This window comes from Pristiophorus japonicus, chromosome 7 (assembly GCF_044704955.1).
Source record: "Pristiophorus japonicus isolate sPriJap1 chromosome 7, sPriJap1.hap1, whole genome shotgun sequence".
In the NCBI taxonomy this organism is placed as follows: Eukaryota; Metazoa; Chordata; class Chondrichthyes; family Pristiophoridae; genus Pristiophorus; species Pristiophorus japonicus.
The window spans coordinates 150891198-150910194 of NC_091983.1; the positions used below are offsets into that span (position 1 = coordinate 150891198).

At 42.6% G+C, this 18997-nt stretch overlaps 1 protein-coding gene across 3 annotated transcripts in view; it reads right to left on the reverse strand.

The window, feature by feature from the left end:
* Window positions 1-18997, reverse strand: part of fbxl4 (F-box and leucine-rich repeat protein 4) — a 157331-nt gene that overhangs the window by 122010 nt on the left and 16324 nt on the right. For all 3 annotated transcript variants that reach the window (XM_070885407.1, XM_070885410.1, XM_070885406.1), the window contains exon 3: window positions 2487-2814. In XM_070885407.1, coding sequence (XP_070741508.1) covers window positions 2487-2814 — 328 coding nt within the window. The remainder of the gene's footprint in view (window positions 1-2486; window positions 2815-18997) is intronic.

Consider the following 18997-nt stretch of genomic DNA (forward strand, 5'->3'; position numbering starts at 1 on the left):
TTTATTGTGCAGCTTTGCTTACTGAGACACAAGAAAAAAAGTGCATGTAGAAATTGTCTATTAAAAACAATCAAAGAGAGAATTAAAGCCTATAGCTTTCCAATATTACAACAGGAATTAGATATTTAATACCACAATGAAAATGTACTGGCTTGCCATGCTGCTCAATTTTTGGCAAATGGTAAGTGGTCCTGATAAGTGATCCCAGACACCAGTAATAAAACAAACACTGCCTGGTAATCCAGGTGTCAGCCATGGCTCAATGTGAGCACTCTCGCCTCCGGATCAGAAGGTTGTGGGTTTAAGCACCCTCTCCAGAGATTGCATACACAATCTAGGCTGGCACTTCTGTGTAGTACTGAGAGAATTAACACTGCACAGTCGGAGGTGCCAGCTTTCACATGAGATGTTAAAATGTGGCCCCATCTGTCATCTCAGGTGGACTTAAAAGATCCCATAGCACTATTCGAGGAAGGGCAAGGGAGTTTTCTCAATATTCTGGCCAATATTTATCCCTCAAAACTTAAAATAGATGATCTGGTCATATATTTCATTACGGTTTATGGGAGCTTGTTATGAGAATTAGTTGCCACGTTCCCTACATATAATTGTGACTACACTTCAGAAGTACTTAAGTGGCTGTAAAGCATTTTGGGATGTACTTAGGTCGTGAGTGGCACTATAATAATACAAGTTTTTCTTTTTTCAATATACATTTGCTTAACTTGTACACTCTTTGGACTTGAACAATACTGACAAACTCATTGCAGCACTATCACTCTCTATTCAGAGCAGAATAGAGTTTTGGATGAAGGGACCGAGTGTAATGTAGCCAAATTTGCTGATGATACAAAGATGGGAAAGCAGGTTGTAAGGAAGATGCAAAGATTCTGCAAATGATATAGATAGGCTAAGTGAGTGGGCAACATTTTGCAGATGGAGTATAATGTGGGAAAATGTGAGTTTATCCACTTTGGTAGGAAAAATAAAAAAGCAAATTATTATTTAAATGGGGAAAGATTACAAAATGCTGCAGTACAGAGGGATCTGGGGATCCTTGTACATGAAACACAAAAAGTTAGCATGCAGGTACAGCAAGTAAAGCAAATGGAATGTTGGCCTTTATTGCAAGGGGGATGGAGTACAAAAGTAGGGAAGTCCTGCTACGACTGTACAGGGCGTTGGTGAAACCACACCTGTTGTACTGCGTTCAGTTTCGGTCTCCTTATTTAAGGAGGGATATACTTGCATTGGAGGCAGTTCAGAGAAGGTTCACGAGGTTGATTCCCGAGATGAAGGGGTTGTCTTATGAAGAAAGGTTGAGCAGGTTGGGCTATACTCATTGGAGTATAGAAGAATGAGAGGTGATCTTATTGAAACATACAAGATTCTGAGGGAGCTTGACATGGTAGATGCAGAGGGGATGTTTCCCCTCATGGGCGAATCTAGAACTAGAGGGCATCATTTCAGAATAAGGGGTCGCCTATTTAATACGGAAATGAGGAGGAATTTCTTCTCTCACAGGTTTGTGAATCTTTGGAATTCTCTAACCCAGAGAGCTGTGGAGGTTGGGTCATTTAAGGTGGAGATAGATATATTTTTGAATGATAAGGAAGTCAAGGGCTATGGGGAGTGGGCAGGGAAGTGGAGTTGAGGCCAGGATCAGATCAGCCATGATCCTATTGAATGGCGGAGCAGGCTCGAGGGGCCAAATGGCCCGCTCCTATTTCTTATGTACATGTGAGTCCTTATTCTGTGAGCAAGGTGCAGTTTTAAGACTTGGGTACAATACATGTTCCGAGTTCCTGTTCAGAAATTTTAAAAAAAAATGGCACTGACTAGTCCCCAAGGAGTGTACAATATAGTTTTAGCAGCTTTTACACCCCATACCAATTTCTAATGCAGGGATAGCTATTTAGTAGAAAATATGAAGAGATATACACAATTTATAATTCAAATAACATTGTAAATTTTATATTAACATAATAATATGAGTAGCATAACTACATTTCAGTTTTTATTGAACTGAAGAGATTTCAAACACTTTTACTAGTTTTTGCAAAATATTCAAAAACTACCATGGTTGGAGTTTCTACTATAAAAAATAAAAAATAGCTAATCACCATAAGGGTAAAATGACAATTCTGTTTTGTGACTTAAAATTATGTCCAATGCTGAAGGATAAATCCCATACACAGTGAGTCAAGATATATATTAAACCATCTAGATACAGAGCGATAGGCAAATGGTTAAAAACAACACTTATCCACACCAATAGAAAAGATCATATCATGGATTAGAGAGTAGAATTGATAAAAGCCTGGGAGCACATCACTCAGTCATTCTTGTGGTCAAGACCAGGGGTGCTCAAGAAAGACTAAAAAAGTGTAGCATTTATTAAGTATATATGTAACCAATCTATTAACATAATACTGCATTAAATCTGACCCCAAAGTATTCTGTATGCATTCTATTGAACTTCTTACCTCATAAGGCAGTTTTTCAAAGTAACCGTTCTTGGTGCATTCAGGCAAGGTTATTCCACTGAACTGCCCGTTGAAGAACTCTAAACTATGGTCATCCTGGTCATCATCTTCCAGATCTAACATAGACGTTTTATGCCGGGAAAGAAGCCTATCCCTAACACCATGTAACAAGACAGCATCCAACTCAGTATAGTATTCTAGGAGAGAACTGTTCAGTTCCAAGCGAATCAAGTTTGTAGTGAAGTTAAGTTGTTTAATGCATGGTGTAAATTGGCGAGCCTGTGAGATATTCACTTTCCCAGGGTCCCCTGCCCATAGAGTCTCCCATCTGTAGGCACACAAAACATTAAGGGTGTCAGGACTAAATCAGCCTCAATCTATTAGTTAAAAGTATTTATTCATACAATATTTTCAGATTCCAGTCTTTTTCATACAACAACAACTTATATTTATATAGCACCTTTAATGTAATAAAACATCCCAAGGGGCTTCACAGGAGTGTTATAAAAAAAAATCAACTAAAATTGTGCCAAAAGGTGCTTTAACCAGAATCTCACAAAAACTATGCAACAAACTGCTGAGTAATTTCCTCAGGGAACAATCTATGTGACTGATGTTTTTAAAGAGTACTATAGATCGTACTATGGGACAACTCTGATTTTAAAATCTAATAATTTGTGTTGAATAAAAGTGCATTTATTTTGTCGGCACTGCATCTTACCTAAAGTTCTCTTTCGAATCTTCCCAAGAACACAATTGTCCTGTTTGTCCTATACACACATTCATACTTTAATATATTATATATGAAGCTACCTACTCAGACAGCACTAAGACTTGTACAGGAAGGAAAACTTCCTTGAAAAATGAAAATACTTAGAACACCAATGGAACATCTCCTAAAATACACATTGGGATGAGGGAATATTAGAATTCTATATTTCACTAACGTTGATCAACAGGAAAGGCACAGACTCCTTGTCAACAGGATCAACAAACCAACAGGGGTTACAATTCTATAGTAGTGGCTCCTGGAACAGTAGCCATTTATTTAGCTTCCTGTTCTCTCGGATGGCATATGGAATAAAAGATTCAATGGTTGAAGATTCAAGGGTTCTGACATTAGCTTGTTTTTTCTCTCCACAGATGCTGCCTGACCTGCTGAGTATTTCCAGCATTTTCTGTTTTAATTCAATGGTTGACACTAGTCTTGCTTAGTAAATTATTATTAATATGCTATGGGAAAAATTGTACATAAACCAATACACTTTTAATGTTCCCATATGTCTTGTGACACTTTTAGTTCATGACCTCAAATTGCTACAACTACAACCAGCATGATGCATCAGGAACAGGCTGAATCTTTTGTACCAGTGCTTATTTCCAGAGAGTCTGTTGTTGACTTTTTACGACATGGCATCATAATAGCCAACTGGAGGGTGAGTGCAATGAGGCAGGGGAGAAGGACAGAAGGGCACTTACATTCTCAAGATTCACCCAAAAGAGAAGGTTGCTTTAAGTGGACAATTGTAGGGATTACCCCTGCGCTTGAGTTAATGGTGTGTCAACCAGCTGTAACAGGGAGGAAGAGAAGGGGTGCACTGAATTATATTTAGTTGAAGGATCATATGAAGAGTCTGACATCCTAATCAAAAAATGGTGATAACTTTTTTGTGATTCCATTATCAGTCAAAGGAGGAAACAACTGTTTCAGTATATCCTACTGTATGTATAGGAGTTGTATCTTTCAAACAAAATTAAATTTGGCTCCTACGAAGTTTACATCCCTGAATCTAGAACTTCTTCAAGTTTACCAAGAAGACCTCTACCTGCCTGAACAGTTTTGCAAGCCTGTTGTTAAATAAGGGAAGAGAATGAACCCCCGGAGAGATAAGTGAGTCATCAACAGTTAGGCAGACTTGAAGATCACCATGTAGTATGAGGCCAGCACAAGGGGAAGCCCTCTCCAAAGGACAACTTTATTTAGCTATTTCTGTAGTTGTGTGGAAGTTCAGCCCTGAAATGATGTCGAGAAGTAGTAGTGTAGAAGCATGCTCGAAATTCCTCCCTCAACTATTTTAAGAGAGGAATTAACTGATTTAAAATAAAAGGCTGGCTGCTCCACTGATAAAAGACAAATGAATTTCATACAAAAACAGTAAACATTTGTACACCGAGATCCAATAGCATAATTTCAGGGAATTTGCCTCTCTATGATCCGCGACAGTCATTCTCTCTAGTATGTCACCTGGATGACTATGCCCTTATGAAGAACTGGCTTAAGTTTCCTTCAACTATGATTGCAACAATCTCTTACAGTACACCTTCAATCATCATCTAGAGCATTCCAACATCTATATTTCTTCTCTGTTAAAACAGCAGAGACCGGAATCTCAGATGAACACATTGCACACTTGTGATAATATCCCACAGTGCAATATCAGTATCCTAATCTCTCAAGTAGTTGTAATGAACCCAAGCAAAAATAGTTTGGTCACTTTCTATGCAAGTCTACAGCACAACACCGCCCACTATTTGGCAGTCTCACCTCTCACAAGGATAGCTGGTTTGTGTTTACAATATTTGTTGTATGAGGATCTTTCAGATTGGTAAAGTAATGAGGAAACTTTAACCTCCTGTATTTACTGGTATATGTACCAGTGTGTAATGCTGACACTGGATACATATCAAGGAGAACATTTCTATTTTACTTTTTGACTTGCATGAGTACACATACACATACCAAAAAAGGGGAAGCGGAAGGAAGAAAAAAAAACATGATCACGATAAATACTATTTGCCAAATATTTAGGCAAAGTTAAACAGTAATAATGTACTTCAAGGTCTAGTAGTTAATGCAGACCAAACATTTATTTTTCAAAACGGGACATTCTTAGTAGGACCAGTACCTTACAGACACAAAGGTCGAATTTGCCCCTAAAAAAAACCAGGTGGGTTTTGAGCATGGGAGCAGCTAAAAAATTGGGGTTTGCAACCTGATCCCGCCTCCAACCCACCCACTTCAGGTGTTGCCGGAGGATGGACAGAGCTGGGCGACCAACCCACTCCCAGGGGACGTTACCTCAATTAAAAAATTTCAATGAGGCTGGAAGCCTCTTTTTCTCCGTCCATTTTGTGTTTAACTGGCTGTGGACGGGTTTCACACAATTTGTGAAACCCAGCAGGTGAACAGAGGTGGGGACAGCTGCATCCGGAGGTAAGTGGCTTCATACCTACCTCCTGGATCCAGGGTCCCGACCATACTCACCCCTACAATTGAAGATCCCCTTCCCCAGGCTTCTGATCCCCACCATGAGGCCTCCCCAACCCCCTAGGCCTATCTCCACCCACCCCGCCAAATGATGATGACAAGGCCGGCCACGATCCTCTCCACCCCCCCACAATCCCTGGCATAGCCCACCCCCCTTGCCCCCCCCCCCCCACCCACAATCCCTGGCCTGCCACCCCCCCACACCCCGCAATCGATCCTCCCCTGACCCCGGCCGATTGCCGACCACCCTCCTGCAATCCTTCCCCTGGACAGCCCCTTGCTCCCGAGGCCTACCCGCCCGCAGTCAGCCAGCCTCTGAAGCTGGCTGGCTGTGGGCGGGAATCCGAGGCCTCACATTCAAATCAGGCCCTGCTGTTAAAGTCTGCAAGGCATGCGGGAAAGCTGGCCTACCGGGTTTCCCGTCCACCTCGGAGGCCTCCTCGCCCCCCTTAAGAAAATTCCAGCCAATATATACATATTAAACAAAAAAGAAAATAAATCATAACATAAGGGCAGGAAATTTATTAAAACCTAATGTGAAGTGCATTATGTAACTGATACCAGGCTGCTTGGTCACTTCATACTGTCCAATAGCTGAAATGTTATAGTTCTGTAACATAGTCAAGCAACCACAAAGAAGTCATCAACAAGAGATCACCTAATCATGTTTATCTAATTGTTTGGTAATTGGCAACATCAACAACTACAAAAGGAATTTGGTTGTCAAAGGAGAGGGAAAAAGTGCAAACAAATAAATCCAAGTGCAAAATTAGCTGTGCGCTGTTTGAAACAATGAGGATGTTCAGTTTTCCAACCCAATGGTCCACTCCTAAACTGTAAAAGTGCAATGACTAACTCAATCTCATAAACCAAGCATTCTCCTTTCTCATTTGGCCAATCCATTGTTGGTGGCTATATTCTGAATGTCTAGTAACCTACAATGTAGGCAACTGGGGATAGGCAATAAAATGTGACCTTGCCAGCATCTCCCATACGAGAGAACACACTAATAGCCCATTTAATAGCTAAGTGAGTTATTAGAGACCATGAGGGTAATCAGTGTGTGGAGGCGGAAGATGTGGGTATGGTTCTTAATGAATACTTTGCGTCTGTTTTCACAAAAGAGAGGGGTGATGCAGACACTGCTATAGAGGAGGAGGAGTATGAAATATTAGATGAAATAAACATAGTGAGAGAGGAGGTATTAAGGGGTTTAGCAGCTTTGAAAGTGGCTAAGTCCCTAGGCCCGGATGAAATGTATCCCAGGCTGTTAAGCGAAGGGAAAGAGGAAATAGCAGAGGCTTTGACCATCATTTTCCAATCCCCTCTGGCTTCAGATGTGGTGCAAAAGGACTGAAGGACTGCTAATGTTGTACCTTTGTTTAAGAAGGGAGAAGTAGATAGACTGAGTAATTACAGGCCAGTCAGTCTAACCTCAGTGGTGGGAAAATTATTGGAAAAAATCCTGAAGGACAGGATTAATCTTCACTTAGAAAGACACAGATTAATCAAGGACAGTCAGCACAGATTTGTTAAGGGAAGGTCATGTCTGACTAACTTGATTGAATTTTGAGAGGAGGTAACTAGGAGGGTCGATGAGGGTAAAGCATATGATGTAGTGTATATTGATTTTAGCAAAGCTTTTGATAAGATCCCACATGGCAGACTGGTCACGAAAGTAAAAGCCCATGGGATCCAGGGCAAAGTGGCAAGTTGGATCCAAAATTGGCTCAAAGGCAGGAAGCAAAGGGTAATGGTTCCGCAGGGCTCAGTACTGGGTCCCTTGCTTTTTGTGATATACATCAATGATCGAGACTTGAATATAGGGGTTATGATTAAGAAGTTTGCAGATGATACTAAAATCGGCTGTGTGGTTGATAATGAAAAAGAAAGCTGCGGACTGCAGGAAGATATCAATCAACTGGTCAGGTGGGCAGAACAGTGGCAAATGGAATTCAATCCGGAGAAGTGTGAGGTAATGCATTTGGGGAGGGCTAACAAGGAAAGGAAATACACATTAAATGGTAGGACACTGAGAAGTGTGGAGGAACAAAGGGATCTTGGAGTGCTTGAACAGATCCCTGAAAGTAGCAGGCCAGGTAGATATGGTGGTTATAAAAGCATATGGAATGCTTGCCTTTATTAGCCGAGGAATAGAATACAAGAGCAGGAGGGGTGATGCTTCAACTGTATAAAACACTGGTTAGGCCACAGCTGGAGTACTGCGTGCAGTTCTGGTCACCGTATTATAGAAAGGATGTGATTGCACTGGAGAGGGTACAGAGGAGATGTACAATGATGTTGCCGGGAGTGGAGAATCTCAGTTATGAGGACAGATTGAATAGTCTGGATTTGTTTTCCTTGGAACAGAGGAGGCTGAGGGGAGACCTCATTGAGATGTATAAAATTATGAGGGGCCTTAATATAGTGCATAGAAAGGGCCTATTTCCCTTAGCAGAGGGGTCAACAACCAGGGAGCATAAATTTAAAGTAATTGGTAGAAGGTTTAGAGGGGATTTGAGAGGAAATTTCTTCACGCAGAGGTTGTGGGGGTCCGGAACTCACTGCCTGAAAGGGTGGTAGAGGCCGAAACCCTCAACACATTTAAAAAGTACTTAGATGTGCATTACAGGGCTACGGACCAACAGCTGGAAAGTGGGATTAGGCTAGATAGCCTCTTGTTGTCCAGCACGGACATGATGGGCCGAAATGGCCTCCTTCCGTGCTGTAAATTTCTATGATTTTGTGAGTTTTATTGTACCAGTAACTCAGCTCTTCTGGCCTACGCCTTCTTTCTTTGACTCGCAGTACTGCTGGTAAATACATACCTATTTAAATACATTTGTTCAAAGTAGGAATTAACATTAGAAGCTTGAATAATTATACTCAAATAACTTGGGGCACAGATCCTCCTTTAGTCAGCTCAAAGTTATTTCATACTTTACCTGTTAAAAACAGTATTCATTTAAAAGATCTATCTATAGTTCTCTATGTAGAAACAATTTTATAAGAGAAAATAAATAGTAGCTGCCCTAGCCTAATACTGTGTCTGTTTTTAGGCGGACCACTCACAAACTTCACCTTCTACCCTGTATATAGAACACTTTTTATATAAACTTTAAATGCTCCTTTCTAAATGTCATGCTTCAATATTTTTAATAGGTGGGTAATAAAAATTACAGACCCGAGCCTTTAACCTCTTTTTACACTTCCTTCTCCCGCTTTTTCTCTCTTTCCCTCAATGGTCAATATCTAATGTGTTATAAAATTGTTGCGAAGCGCCTTGGGACGTTTTACTACATTAAAGGCACTATACAAATAAAATAAAAATTATTAACAATAAAAAAAGTCAATTACTTCATGCTTTTGTACAAACTCATGATTTTGTGTTTCCTTTATTTTATATTCAAGATACAACTTACTGCACAATGCAAACAAACCAAATGGGCAATAGTTAAGAAGATCTGAATTTATGGGTAAAGACACAATTCAAAATTCAAGTGTTGTTTTACTAACATCACTAAAGGACACAAGCTCAGTTATGTTTAGTTTAGATCAGCAGGATTCTGATCGGATGCTCTATTATATTGATTTGACTAATAAAGCATATCTAATGGCATATATATTAGATCTCCTTTTATTAAGGAAAAAGTGTGACACCAGAAATACAAGATGGAAAATTAGCACTACATGTAATATTTTTAATAAATTGATAGACAGAGAGAGACAGAGAGACAGGGACAGACAGAAAAAGAAGGGAAAAAATTAATGTTTTAGAATCTTTCATTTAAACTGCTGGAATACTTCTTTTATGAATGGCTACAGTAATGACTTACAGTAAGCATCTTTTTAAAGCATTCTATAAAGCCACTAGTTTGAGAGCCACTGGTATTTAAACTAGCCTTTGAATTACCCAAAACACTCCAAAATATCTCAGATTAGTACTTTAGTCTGTCTTTTATTCTCTGGTACTTAATTTTTAAAACAGTTTGACCAATTTTCAGCAATATTAACTGCACAAATGGATTTTAAATTGCGATACTATGGGCAGCATAATTACAAATTATCAAGTGCATTGTGATTTACTAACTTAATGCAATTCACTTGGCCGATGTTCCCTGCAATCCTAAAAAAAAAAATGGTTCCTAAGAATTAGTAATGACAACAAATTGGAATAATCCAGGAGTTTCTCATCTCCACCCACTGGCTGACCTAGTAATTTGCTACACTCAAAAAGGCTTTTGCTGAATATCATTGTAAGTATTGTACATTACTTCCCAATTTTTTCTTTTCACCATTTCTTGAAGATGTTGACTCCTTGCTGTGAAATAGTTCATGGGCATGGTCACCGAGCACCTCTCCCAGCTGGCTATAATTCATCTGTGAAGCTTCACAGAAATATGATTCCAACAAGGTGCATTGGGTACCTAGATATCAATCAAGACTGCAAACTTTGGCTATTTTTTCCCCCTTCCTAATCTAGGGAAGTAAGGCTAATTGTATCCTCTCAATCATTGCCTTAGCCAAGACCAGTTAACCTCAGCACAGAGTAGGGTTAAAACCTATAACTTTTCTAGTCTGTGTGGCTCCAAACCAGCTTGTTATCGGGACAATTTTCCACTGTTTTGAAATTAGCATTAGTTATTTGAAATGGATACTTTCTAAGAAGGTTTCTTCAAGCGTCTTTTGATTTGTCATCTAGTCTACGAAGATTGAGGGCGGGATGGAATCTTCCTCTGGATATCATTAGAAAGTATGTATCAATTCATTTGGTTAAATATTACAAGAGCATATCTCAATACACTTTTGTTTTAACAGATGGAGTGATAACCCTCCATGGCAATGGATAATATCTCACTAGTAGTAATTTACGCATACTAGTGCTTTTCAGGAAGATGTTAATATACTAAAAGCCTTGAACCAATATCTTTAGTCTCTCTCCCCCGCTTCTGACCCACTTCACCAATCTCATCTCGTCTAATTTTGATTAGTTACAGAAAAAGGTGGCCCTGTGGTGACATATAGTCACGATGATGTAGTTGCAACTTCCTCCATCCTAGTCTCCCTCCCCATAGGTATTCAAATCAGTTATCATTGATGTATTCAAGTTTTTCGTGATTACTCAGGAATCTGGTTCATATGGTTCAATATTGGGATTACATAAGGGTGTATATGTAGTTCAGTTTCATGCATAGACTTGAATGTGTCTTTCCTGACCAAAACAAACAGATTACATGCCATATTTGGATCAGTTGGTCCACTGGGGAGGGTGTGACACGTTTACATAGGCAGCTTCCATTATAAATGCAATTTTTATCATTTAAAATGGAAATAATAGTAACAGAATCTACGGATGCGATTTTTCCAACCGGGTCAGGAGCGAGCCGGGCAACTTTGGGTGCGCACTGGAACCCTACTCCTGGTTGCAGCCCACTCTGTCTAAGTAATCTTCCCTTGTTAAGCCCGCCCCGCGAGGTTCCCAGCCAATTAAAAGGAAGCGGGTCTGATGACATCATTTGATGACACATCATCAGCTGGTTTCCTTAAAGTGATCATGTCCACATTCATTTTGACAGTTGTGCTGTCAGTGTTCGGCAGCACTGACGTGCTGCAGAACACTGACAAGCACTGCACAAAGGTGCATGGCTGCACGCAGACTCTCCGATCACTCCCTCCAGATGCTTATGGAAGAAGTCACAGCACGCAGGGAGGTCCTCTTCCCTTCCAATGGGTGGAAGAGACCTCCCCAGGACACCAATGCAGCTGGTTACATATTGCACAGAAGGGCACAAGCAGGGATGTCATCAGGAGGTAGATCACAAAATGTTACTGCAAAGCCACATTCAACCTCATCCTGCTGTGCCACTCATCACATCCCCGTCACTCTGCCTTCCCTACCCTACTCCTGCACATCCTTACTAACACCAACTTAGTTTGCACCTCCACCCATCCCTCTCTCTATCTACACTATTACATTCCCTTCTCACTAGCCACCCCTCACACTCATTCTTTTCCAATCATACCAACTAACAACACACAAGGGTAGGCACTTGGGTCTTTTAACCAATGTTCACGTAGAGTCCCTGCTAATGTGTTGTCAAACATTGAAATCTTTATTTTCAACACTTTGCGTTCTTGGGCAGATTTGTGCGCACCTTTAGAAGTGGCTTAGTGATTTGCAGTGAATGGTGAGACGTAAAGGTAGCCCTGCAATGGTGATGAGTGCAAAAGGAATGGCTTGGGAATTGTAGGGATGCTTTTTGGTGTTGGTGTGGAGTGGTGCCAACCTGGCACATCATGTGGCAGCCAGGATGTACAGTGTCAAATGAAATCATCGTGAGATCATCCCTGGACTCCCGGGCAGCAATGTGGTCAGATGGTGATGCCCCGTGTCCTGTGCAGTATCAGGTGATTATGGAGAAGTTTGGTGTTGTTGGTAGTGATGCTGGTGTGCCTGGTGACGTTGATCATGGTAGGATTCTGAGGATCAAGGTGAGATTTTTTCAAGCGCACCGATGCTGATAGAATAGATGGCAGATGAAGTTGAGATGACAGAAGCAATCTGTCAATAGTGAGAGAGGTTGCTCCACGGAGGTGACAGTGCATAGATAGTTCACTGCAAACACTTCAAACCTCCATAAAGCTGAAAAGTGTCTTCCAAATCCCAAAGGCTCCAGCTTCTAAGATTGGAAATTGAACAGCTGTGAAATGGTAGCTTTTATACCACTTCTGCAGCTGTCAACTATTCACAGCAATGGAGAGTCACTGAGAACCCGACATACTTACCAGACGCAATTTCCGAGCACCGGGAACCTCATAAAAACAATAGTTACGACATTGTAAAATGCTGCTTAAATACCTTTAAGCAGCTTCTTAAGTATCTCAATTGCCTGACCCGTCACTTAGTGTCGGATCTGCAATCCTCAGGCAGAGCCGCCATTTGAGAAACTGACTTGGAGGCAGGTTCAGAGCGGACTTCCGCCCCATTGTCAACCACAGCCATTTTGACAGCGGTCACGCCTCCAAACTTGCACTCGCAGAGCTGGTAAGATTCTGCCTATGACTTTAAAATAGGGATTGAATTATTCCTGGACTCCTACCCTCCAACTCTACATTGCCAGAAAATTACACTTGGTCGCTTTGTGATTGACTAGTAACTATGATTCAGTTGTCGATTGGAAAATTCTATCTATACATTAATACACAATTAGTAAGGAACAGCAGTGTCTCTTAACAATCAGCCACTGTTAAATGTTCCTCTTCATTACAAACATTATTACTGTTCCTTCGAGTTCTTTGAAGTCACTTTAAAAATCATTTTTGGAGATAAAACAACTATCAAATTTATCACAGACCATTTGCCCCATCCTGGCTCTCTGCAAGAGCACTTCAGTTAGTCCCACTCCCTCGCCCTTTCCCCTGCAATTTTTTTTCCTTCAGGTACTTATCCAATTCTCTTTTGAAAGCCACAATTGAATCTGCCTCCACCACCCTTTCACATAGTGCATTCTAGATTATAGCCATTCGCTGTGTAAAAATATTTTTCCTCATGTCACCTTTGGTTCTTTTGCCAATCACACTCCTCTGGTTCTCGACCCTTCCGCCAATGGGAATAGTCTCTCTCTATCTACTCTTTTTAGACCCCTCATGATTTTCAACTCCTCTGCCCAATCTCCTCTCAACCTTCTCTGCTCTAAAGGAGAACAACCCCAGCTTCTCTAATCTATCCACGTAACTGAAGTCCCTCATCCTTGGAACTATTCTTGTAAATCTTTTCTGCACCCTCTCGAAGGCCTTCACATCCTTCCTAAAGTGTGATGCCCAGAACTGGATACAATACTCCATTTGAGGCCGATCCAGTGTTTTATAAAGGTCCATCATAACTTCCTTGCTTTTGGACCCTATGCCTCTATTTATGAAATCCCAGGATCCCGTAAGCTTTTTTAACTGCTTTCTCAACCTGCCCTGCCACCTTCAACAATTTGTGCACATATACCCCCCGGTCTCTCTGTTCATGAACTCCCTTTAGAATTGTACCCTTTAGTTTATATTGCCTCTCCTCGTTCTTCCCAACAAAACGTAACACTTCTCACTTTTCTGCATTAAGTTTCATCTGTCACATGTCCACCATTCCACCAGCCTGTCTATGTCCTCTTGAAGACTATCACTATCCTCCTCACTGTTCACTATACTTTCAAGTTTTGTGTCATCTGCAAATTTTTGAAATTGTGCCCTGTACACCCAAGTCTAAGAGCGAGAATTTCATCAAAAACCGCTACCACCGTTTTTTTGGCGGTATTTGCAGTCGCGTTTTTTTTAAAGTCGAAATACCGCTATGACTGAAGGCCATTAGTTTGGTCAAACGTTGACCGGTGGTAGCGGTAGCGGTTTTTTCAGTCTTGCACGATTCGGGTTTCTCATGCCGAAAAGAAACAGACCTTCTGCTCATGCGCAATTACCCCCCGCCCCCCCGCGATTCTGGTCAGGTGCCAGGGTCAGAGTGCGCCTGCGCACGCCCAGAAGGTCCGTTTGTTTGTCATTCACTTTTGAGAGCAGTTTGAAATGAGAAGTGAGCTTCGATGCCAAAGAGGTACTTATGGCAGTTGTAGAGAGCGGATGGGGGGAAATTACTAGGGGTGGTCGAGCTAAACCTCCCAGTTGTTGCAAAAAGGATATGGACTGCTATTGCTGAGGAAGACATTCACCGGGACTTCCAGCAATGCAGGAAGAGGTGGAATGACCTTTGCACGTCTGCGAGAGTAAGTAATATTTTTATTCATGCACTCCTTGATGACTTAAATTGTAAATCTGACACATGTTGCTGTAGGTAGGCTTGAATGATCTTTACACATTATTAAGATGGCTTTCTGAGATCTTAAAAGATGTTTCTGCACTTCGATGACTTCCTCATGAACCATGTGCAGCTTAATGGGACATTAAACAGAGGACTGTATTAAATGCACACAGTATGTTATAAGTGCTTTGATGGCTATCTGTGCGTGCCAGAAGAGCAGAAGGGCAATTCCGTTTTTTTTGTTTATTTTGTTTATTAAACACAAGAGCAGAAGGGCAATGTCATTTTTGCAGAAAAAACTGGCTCACAATTGGAGTGAGCAGCGACAGACAGGCGGTGGTCCACGCAACACGTTGATGCCGAAAGATGTAGTGGAACGCGTGGCAGCCTTGGTTGGTACCCACAAGAGATCAACTACCATGCGGGTGCTGATCCTATTACTGTAACTGAGGGCAAGTCCTGCAAAATCCCTGGGCTGGGTTGGGTTGGGTCATATAATGTCATGTAGTATCTGTGGCCTTGGGTTCGGGTAATTTCATGTAATGACTCTCGACGACATATAATGTAATAGTGGTGGTCTTTCAAATAAGCCTGCATTATATGACCTTACTCAGGTCACCCTGTCCCCGCCCCTGCTGCTAACCACTCGTTTGTTGTTTTCGATTTCGAGATGAGGAATCACATGCACCACATCCTTAAATGGACGCCTCCACCTCCACCTCATACCATCATACTTGGGTCGACGATGACGATGAAGAGGAAGATGAGGGGCGTCAAGAGGACCCACTGGAGGAAACAGCTGTTGCGGGGGGGAGGGGGGGGGCGGAGGTGTTGTTATCAGTGTCAGTGGAGGGGGAGGTGGAGAAGGAGTTGGGGATGGAGGGGTTGGACAAGTCAGCATCTATTTTAGCTGTGGCCACAACTTCCTCGGAGGAATCCACATTTCGAGGGCTCCCTGTCTACAAGATAGCGGGACCAAGTGGTGTGCAGCAACGCACCCCCAGTGTAGAATCCCGTATGCCGCCTCTATGGAGGTTGAGTCAGCAAAGCCGGTCTGCTGAGAGACAAGCAGACGCAAACCTGGACATGATGGGACTGTCAAGGGAGAGCATTGAGCTCAGTTGAGAGTTCCTCCAGAGCCTGAGTGGCATTTCCGGCAACATTGCGGCACTATCTGCGGACATGAGGGAGGGCATGTCGCAGATTGTTGCTGTGACGCGGGAGAACACCAATGCTGTCACTGTCCAGCGGCAATTGATGGTCTCGACCTTTGGCACTGCAGTCCCCAGTGTCACACAACCCAGACCGACAGCACCTGAGTGGGGAGGCAGAACAAGAGCCTTCCCACTCAGAAGCCAGGCTTTCCTACCCTGAGCTTCTCCAGGGGCTCCAATAGCGCCTCCATTGTCTCTCCTCAAACAACAGCAGCGCTCTGCACGCCTTGCTGCACACCGTCTTGGTCCCAACATGGGTAGCGGTAGGGACAAGAAACGAGGGGGGCAGGGTTAAAATGGGGGGGTTGGGGAGAGAAAGATAAAAGATGTTCAGTGCAGGGGTTGTTCTTGTTTTGCTGTTTTTGTTATTTTATAAAAGTTTTACAAATTGTGTTCAAGTTAAACATTTATTTAAGTTTCAAAATTAAAGTTGACAAAAGTTTCATAAATTTACAAATGTTTCATAAATTCTTTTGTTCACCTTAACCATTCTTATGCAGTGTTTCATTTGCAGACTAGGAGGGGGAATAGTTAACATGGTGGAATAGAATGGGCGGGCAATGGTGAAACGTGCCTTTCACTGTTCAAGCGAAGCGTTGATTTATGAGCTGTTGATGTAAGGCTTTTGCAGTGGCAAAAGTTCCACGAGGCCTCCCCTGTCGTGGTGGTGAGGGTAGTGCCATGGGTTCATTACCAGGCTCCTCACCTTCCTCCTCTCCTCTATCTCTCCTCAGGTGGTCCTGCAATCCCCAGTGGCCATTCCTGTCCCCTCATGATGGCTAAGTTGTGTAGCATGCAGCACACCACAATGAACTCAACGACCTGCTTAGAGTAGTATTGCAGGCTGCCTCCAGAGTGGTCCAGACATCGGAAGTGTTGCTTGAGCACTCCAATTGTCTTCTCAACGATATTGCATGTGGCTATATGGCTGTTATTGTAATGATGCTCGGCTTGTGTCTAAGGATTCCGGAGGGGGGGTCATGAGCCAGGTGGCGAGACCGTAACCTTTGTCCCCCAGCATCCAGCTCTGGCCTTGCAGCTGATGTTCAAACAGGTCAGAGACAGTGCTCTCACCCAAGATGAAAGCATCATGGATGCTCCCTGGATATTGGGCATTGACTGCCATGATGCGCTGCGTATGGTCGCAGATGATCTGTGCGTTCAGGGAGTGGAATCCCTTTCGGCTCCTGTAAAGATGCTCGCAGGGCGATGTGCACATAGTCAATGGCAGCCTAAACCTTGGGGAAGCCAGCAATTCATGCCCTCTCATCCTGGTCATTGGGAAGTTTATAAAGTCCATCCTGCGTACATTGCAGTAGTCACCAGGCAAATGTGTAGCGTGCTGGGAGATGCAGCATATGTCACCTGCTGATGCCTGAAAGGAGCTGGAGGCATAGAAGGCAAGTGCCACAGTCACCTTCACCTCGACAGGCAGTACAGTCCTGTTGGTGGTGGTGGGCTGTAGGTCTGCCTTTATGAGCTGGCATAGCTCTGTGACCACCTCTTTTCGAAAGCGCAGCCTTCTAAAGCACTGTGCCTCAGACAGGTGCAGGTTTGAGTGCTGTTCCCTGAAAGCTCGTTGGGGGTAAGGCCTCTTCCCCATAAGTCTGCGAGCTTATAATGCTCTTGAGTAAACCTTCTTCCAGCTCTATTCTGCATAGAAAAAAATAGCCAGCATTATTGGCAGAGATATTATAGGCCCCATTCTTTTAAATGTCCTCAAATGTGCTTAAGTAGCCTCAAATAGCCTTTAAAACGAACAATGAACTCACATAAAGCTCACTATGTAAAACGCAGCCTTCTCTCAAAATCCTATGCACTGAACTTCTGCTCCATTTTTCAAAATGGCGTTGTGACCGTTGGGTGAGTCGTAGGTCTGAGCAGGTAAGACTTCAGTTTTCATGGCGGTTTTTTTAGGTGGGGGTAAAAATGGCTGTAGCTACGAAATTACTTCTGCCGGTAATTTTTGGGTGTTGCACACCGATTGAAGTCATAAAAACGGCGAAAAAAAACAGGCAGATGGTATTTTTTTTTATCTCCGGCGGATAACCACTGACGAATTTACCGCCGCCGTTATTTCAGCGGTAAATTATTATATTCACCGAAAAATGGCAGTAAATTATTTTATGGCGGTAATACAGCGGTAAATGGGCGGAAATCTGATGAATTTCAGCCCATAGTCATTAATATGCATCAAGAAAAGCAGCAATCCAAGTACTAGGGAATTATAGACCGGTCAGCCTGACCTCAGCAGTGGGTAAAATGATGGAATCAATTATTAAGGATGTCACAGCAGCGCATTTGGAAAATGGTGACATGATAGGTCCAAGTCAGCATGGATTTGTGAAAGGGAGATCATGCTTGACAAATCTTCTGGAATTTTTTGAGGATGTTTCCAGTAAAGTGGACAAAGGAGAACCAGTTGATGTGGTATATTTGGACTTTCAGAAGGCTTGCGACAAGGTCCCACACAGGAGATTAATGTGCAAAGTTAAAGCACATGGGATTGGGGGTAGTGTGCTGACGTAGATTGAGAACTGGTTGTCAGACAGGAAGCAAAGAGTAGGAGTAAATGGGTACTTTTCAGAATGGCAGGCAGTGACTAGTGGGGTACCGCAAGGTTCTGTGCTGGGGCCCCAGCTGTTTACATTGTACATTAATGATTTAGACAAGGGGATTAAATGTAGTATCTCCAAATTTGCGGATAACACTCAGTTGGGTGGCAGTGTGAGCTGCGAGGAGGATGCTATGAGGCTGCAGAGTGACTTGGATAGGTTAGGTGAGTGGGCAAATGCGTGGCAGATGAAGTATAATGTGGATAAATGTGAGGTTATCCACTTTGGTGGTAAAAACAGAGAGACAGACTATTATCTGAATGGTGACAGATTAGGAAGGGGGAAGGTGCAGCGAGACCCGGGTGTCATGGTACATCAGTCATTGAAGGTTGGCATGCAGGTACAGCAGGCGGTTAAGAAAGCAAATGGCATGTTGGCCTTCATAGCAAGGGGATTTGAGTACAGGGGCAGGGAGGTGTTGCTACAGTTGTATAGGGCCTTGGTGAGGCCACACCTGGAGTATTGTGTACAGTTTTGGTCTCCTAACTTGAGGAAGGACGTTCTTGCTATTGAGGGAGTGCAGCGAAGATTCACCAGACTGATTCCCGGGATGGTGGGACTGATCTATCAAGAAAGACTGGATCAACTGGGCTTGTATTCACTGGAGTTCAGAAGAGTGA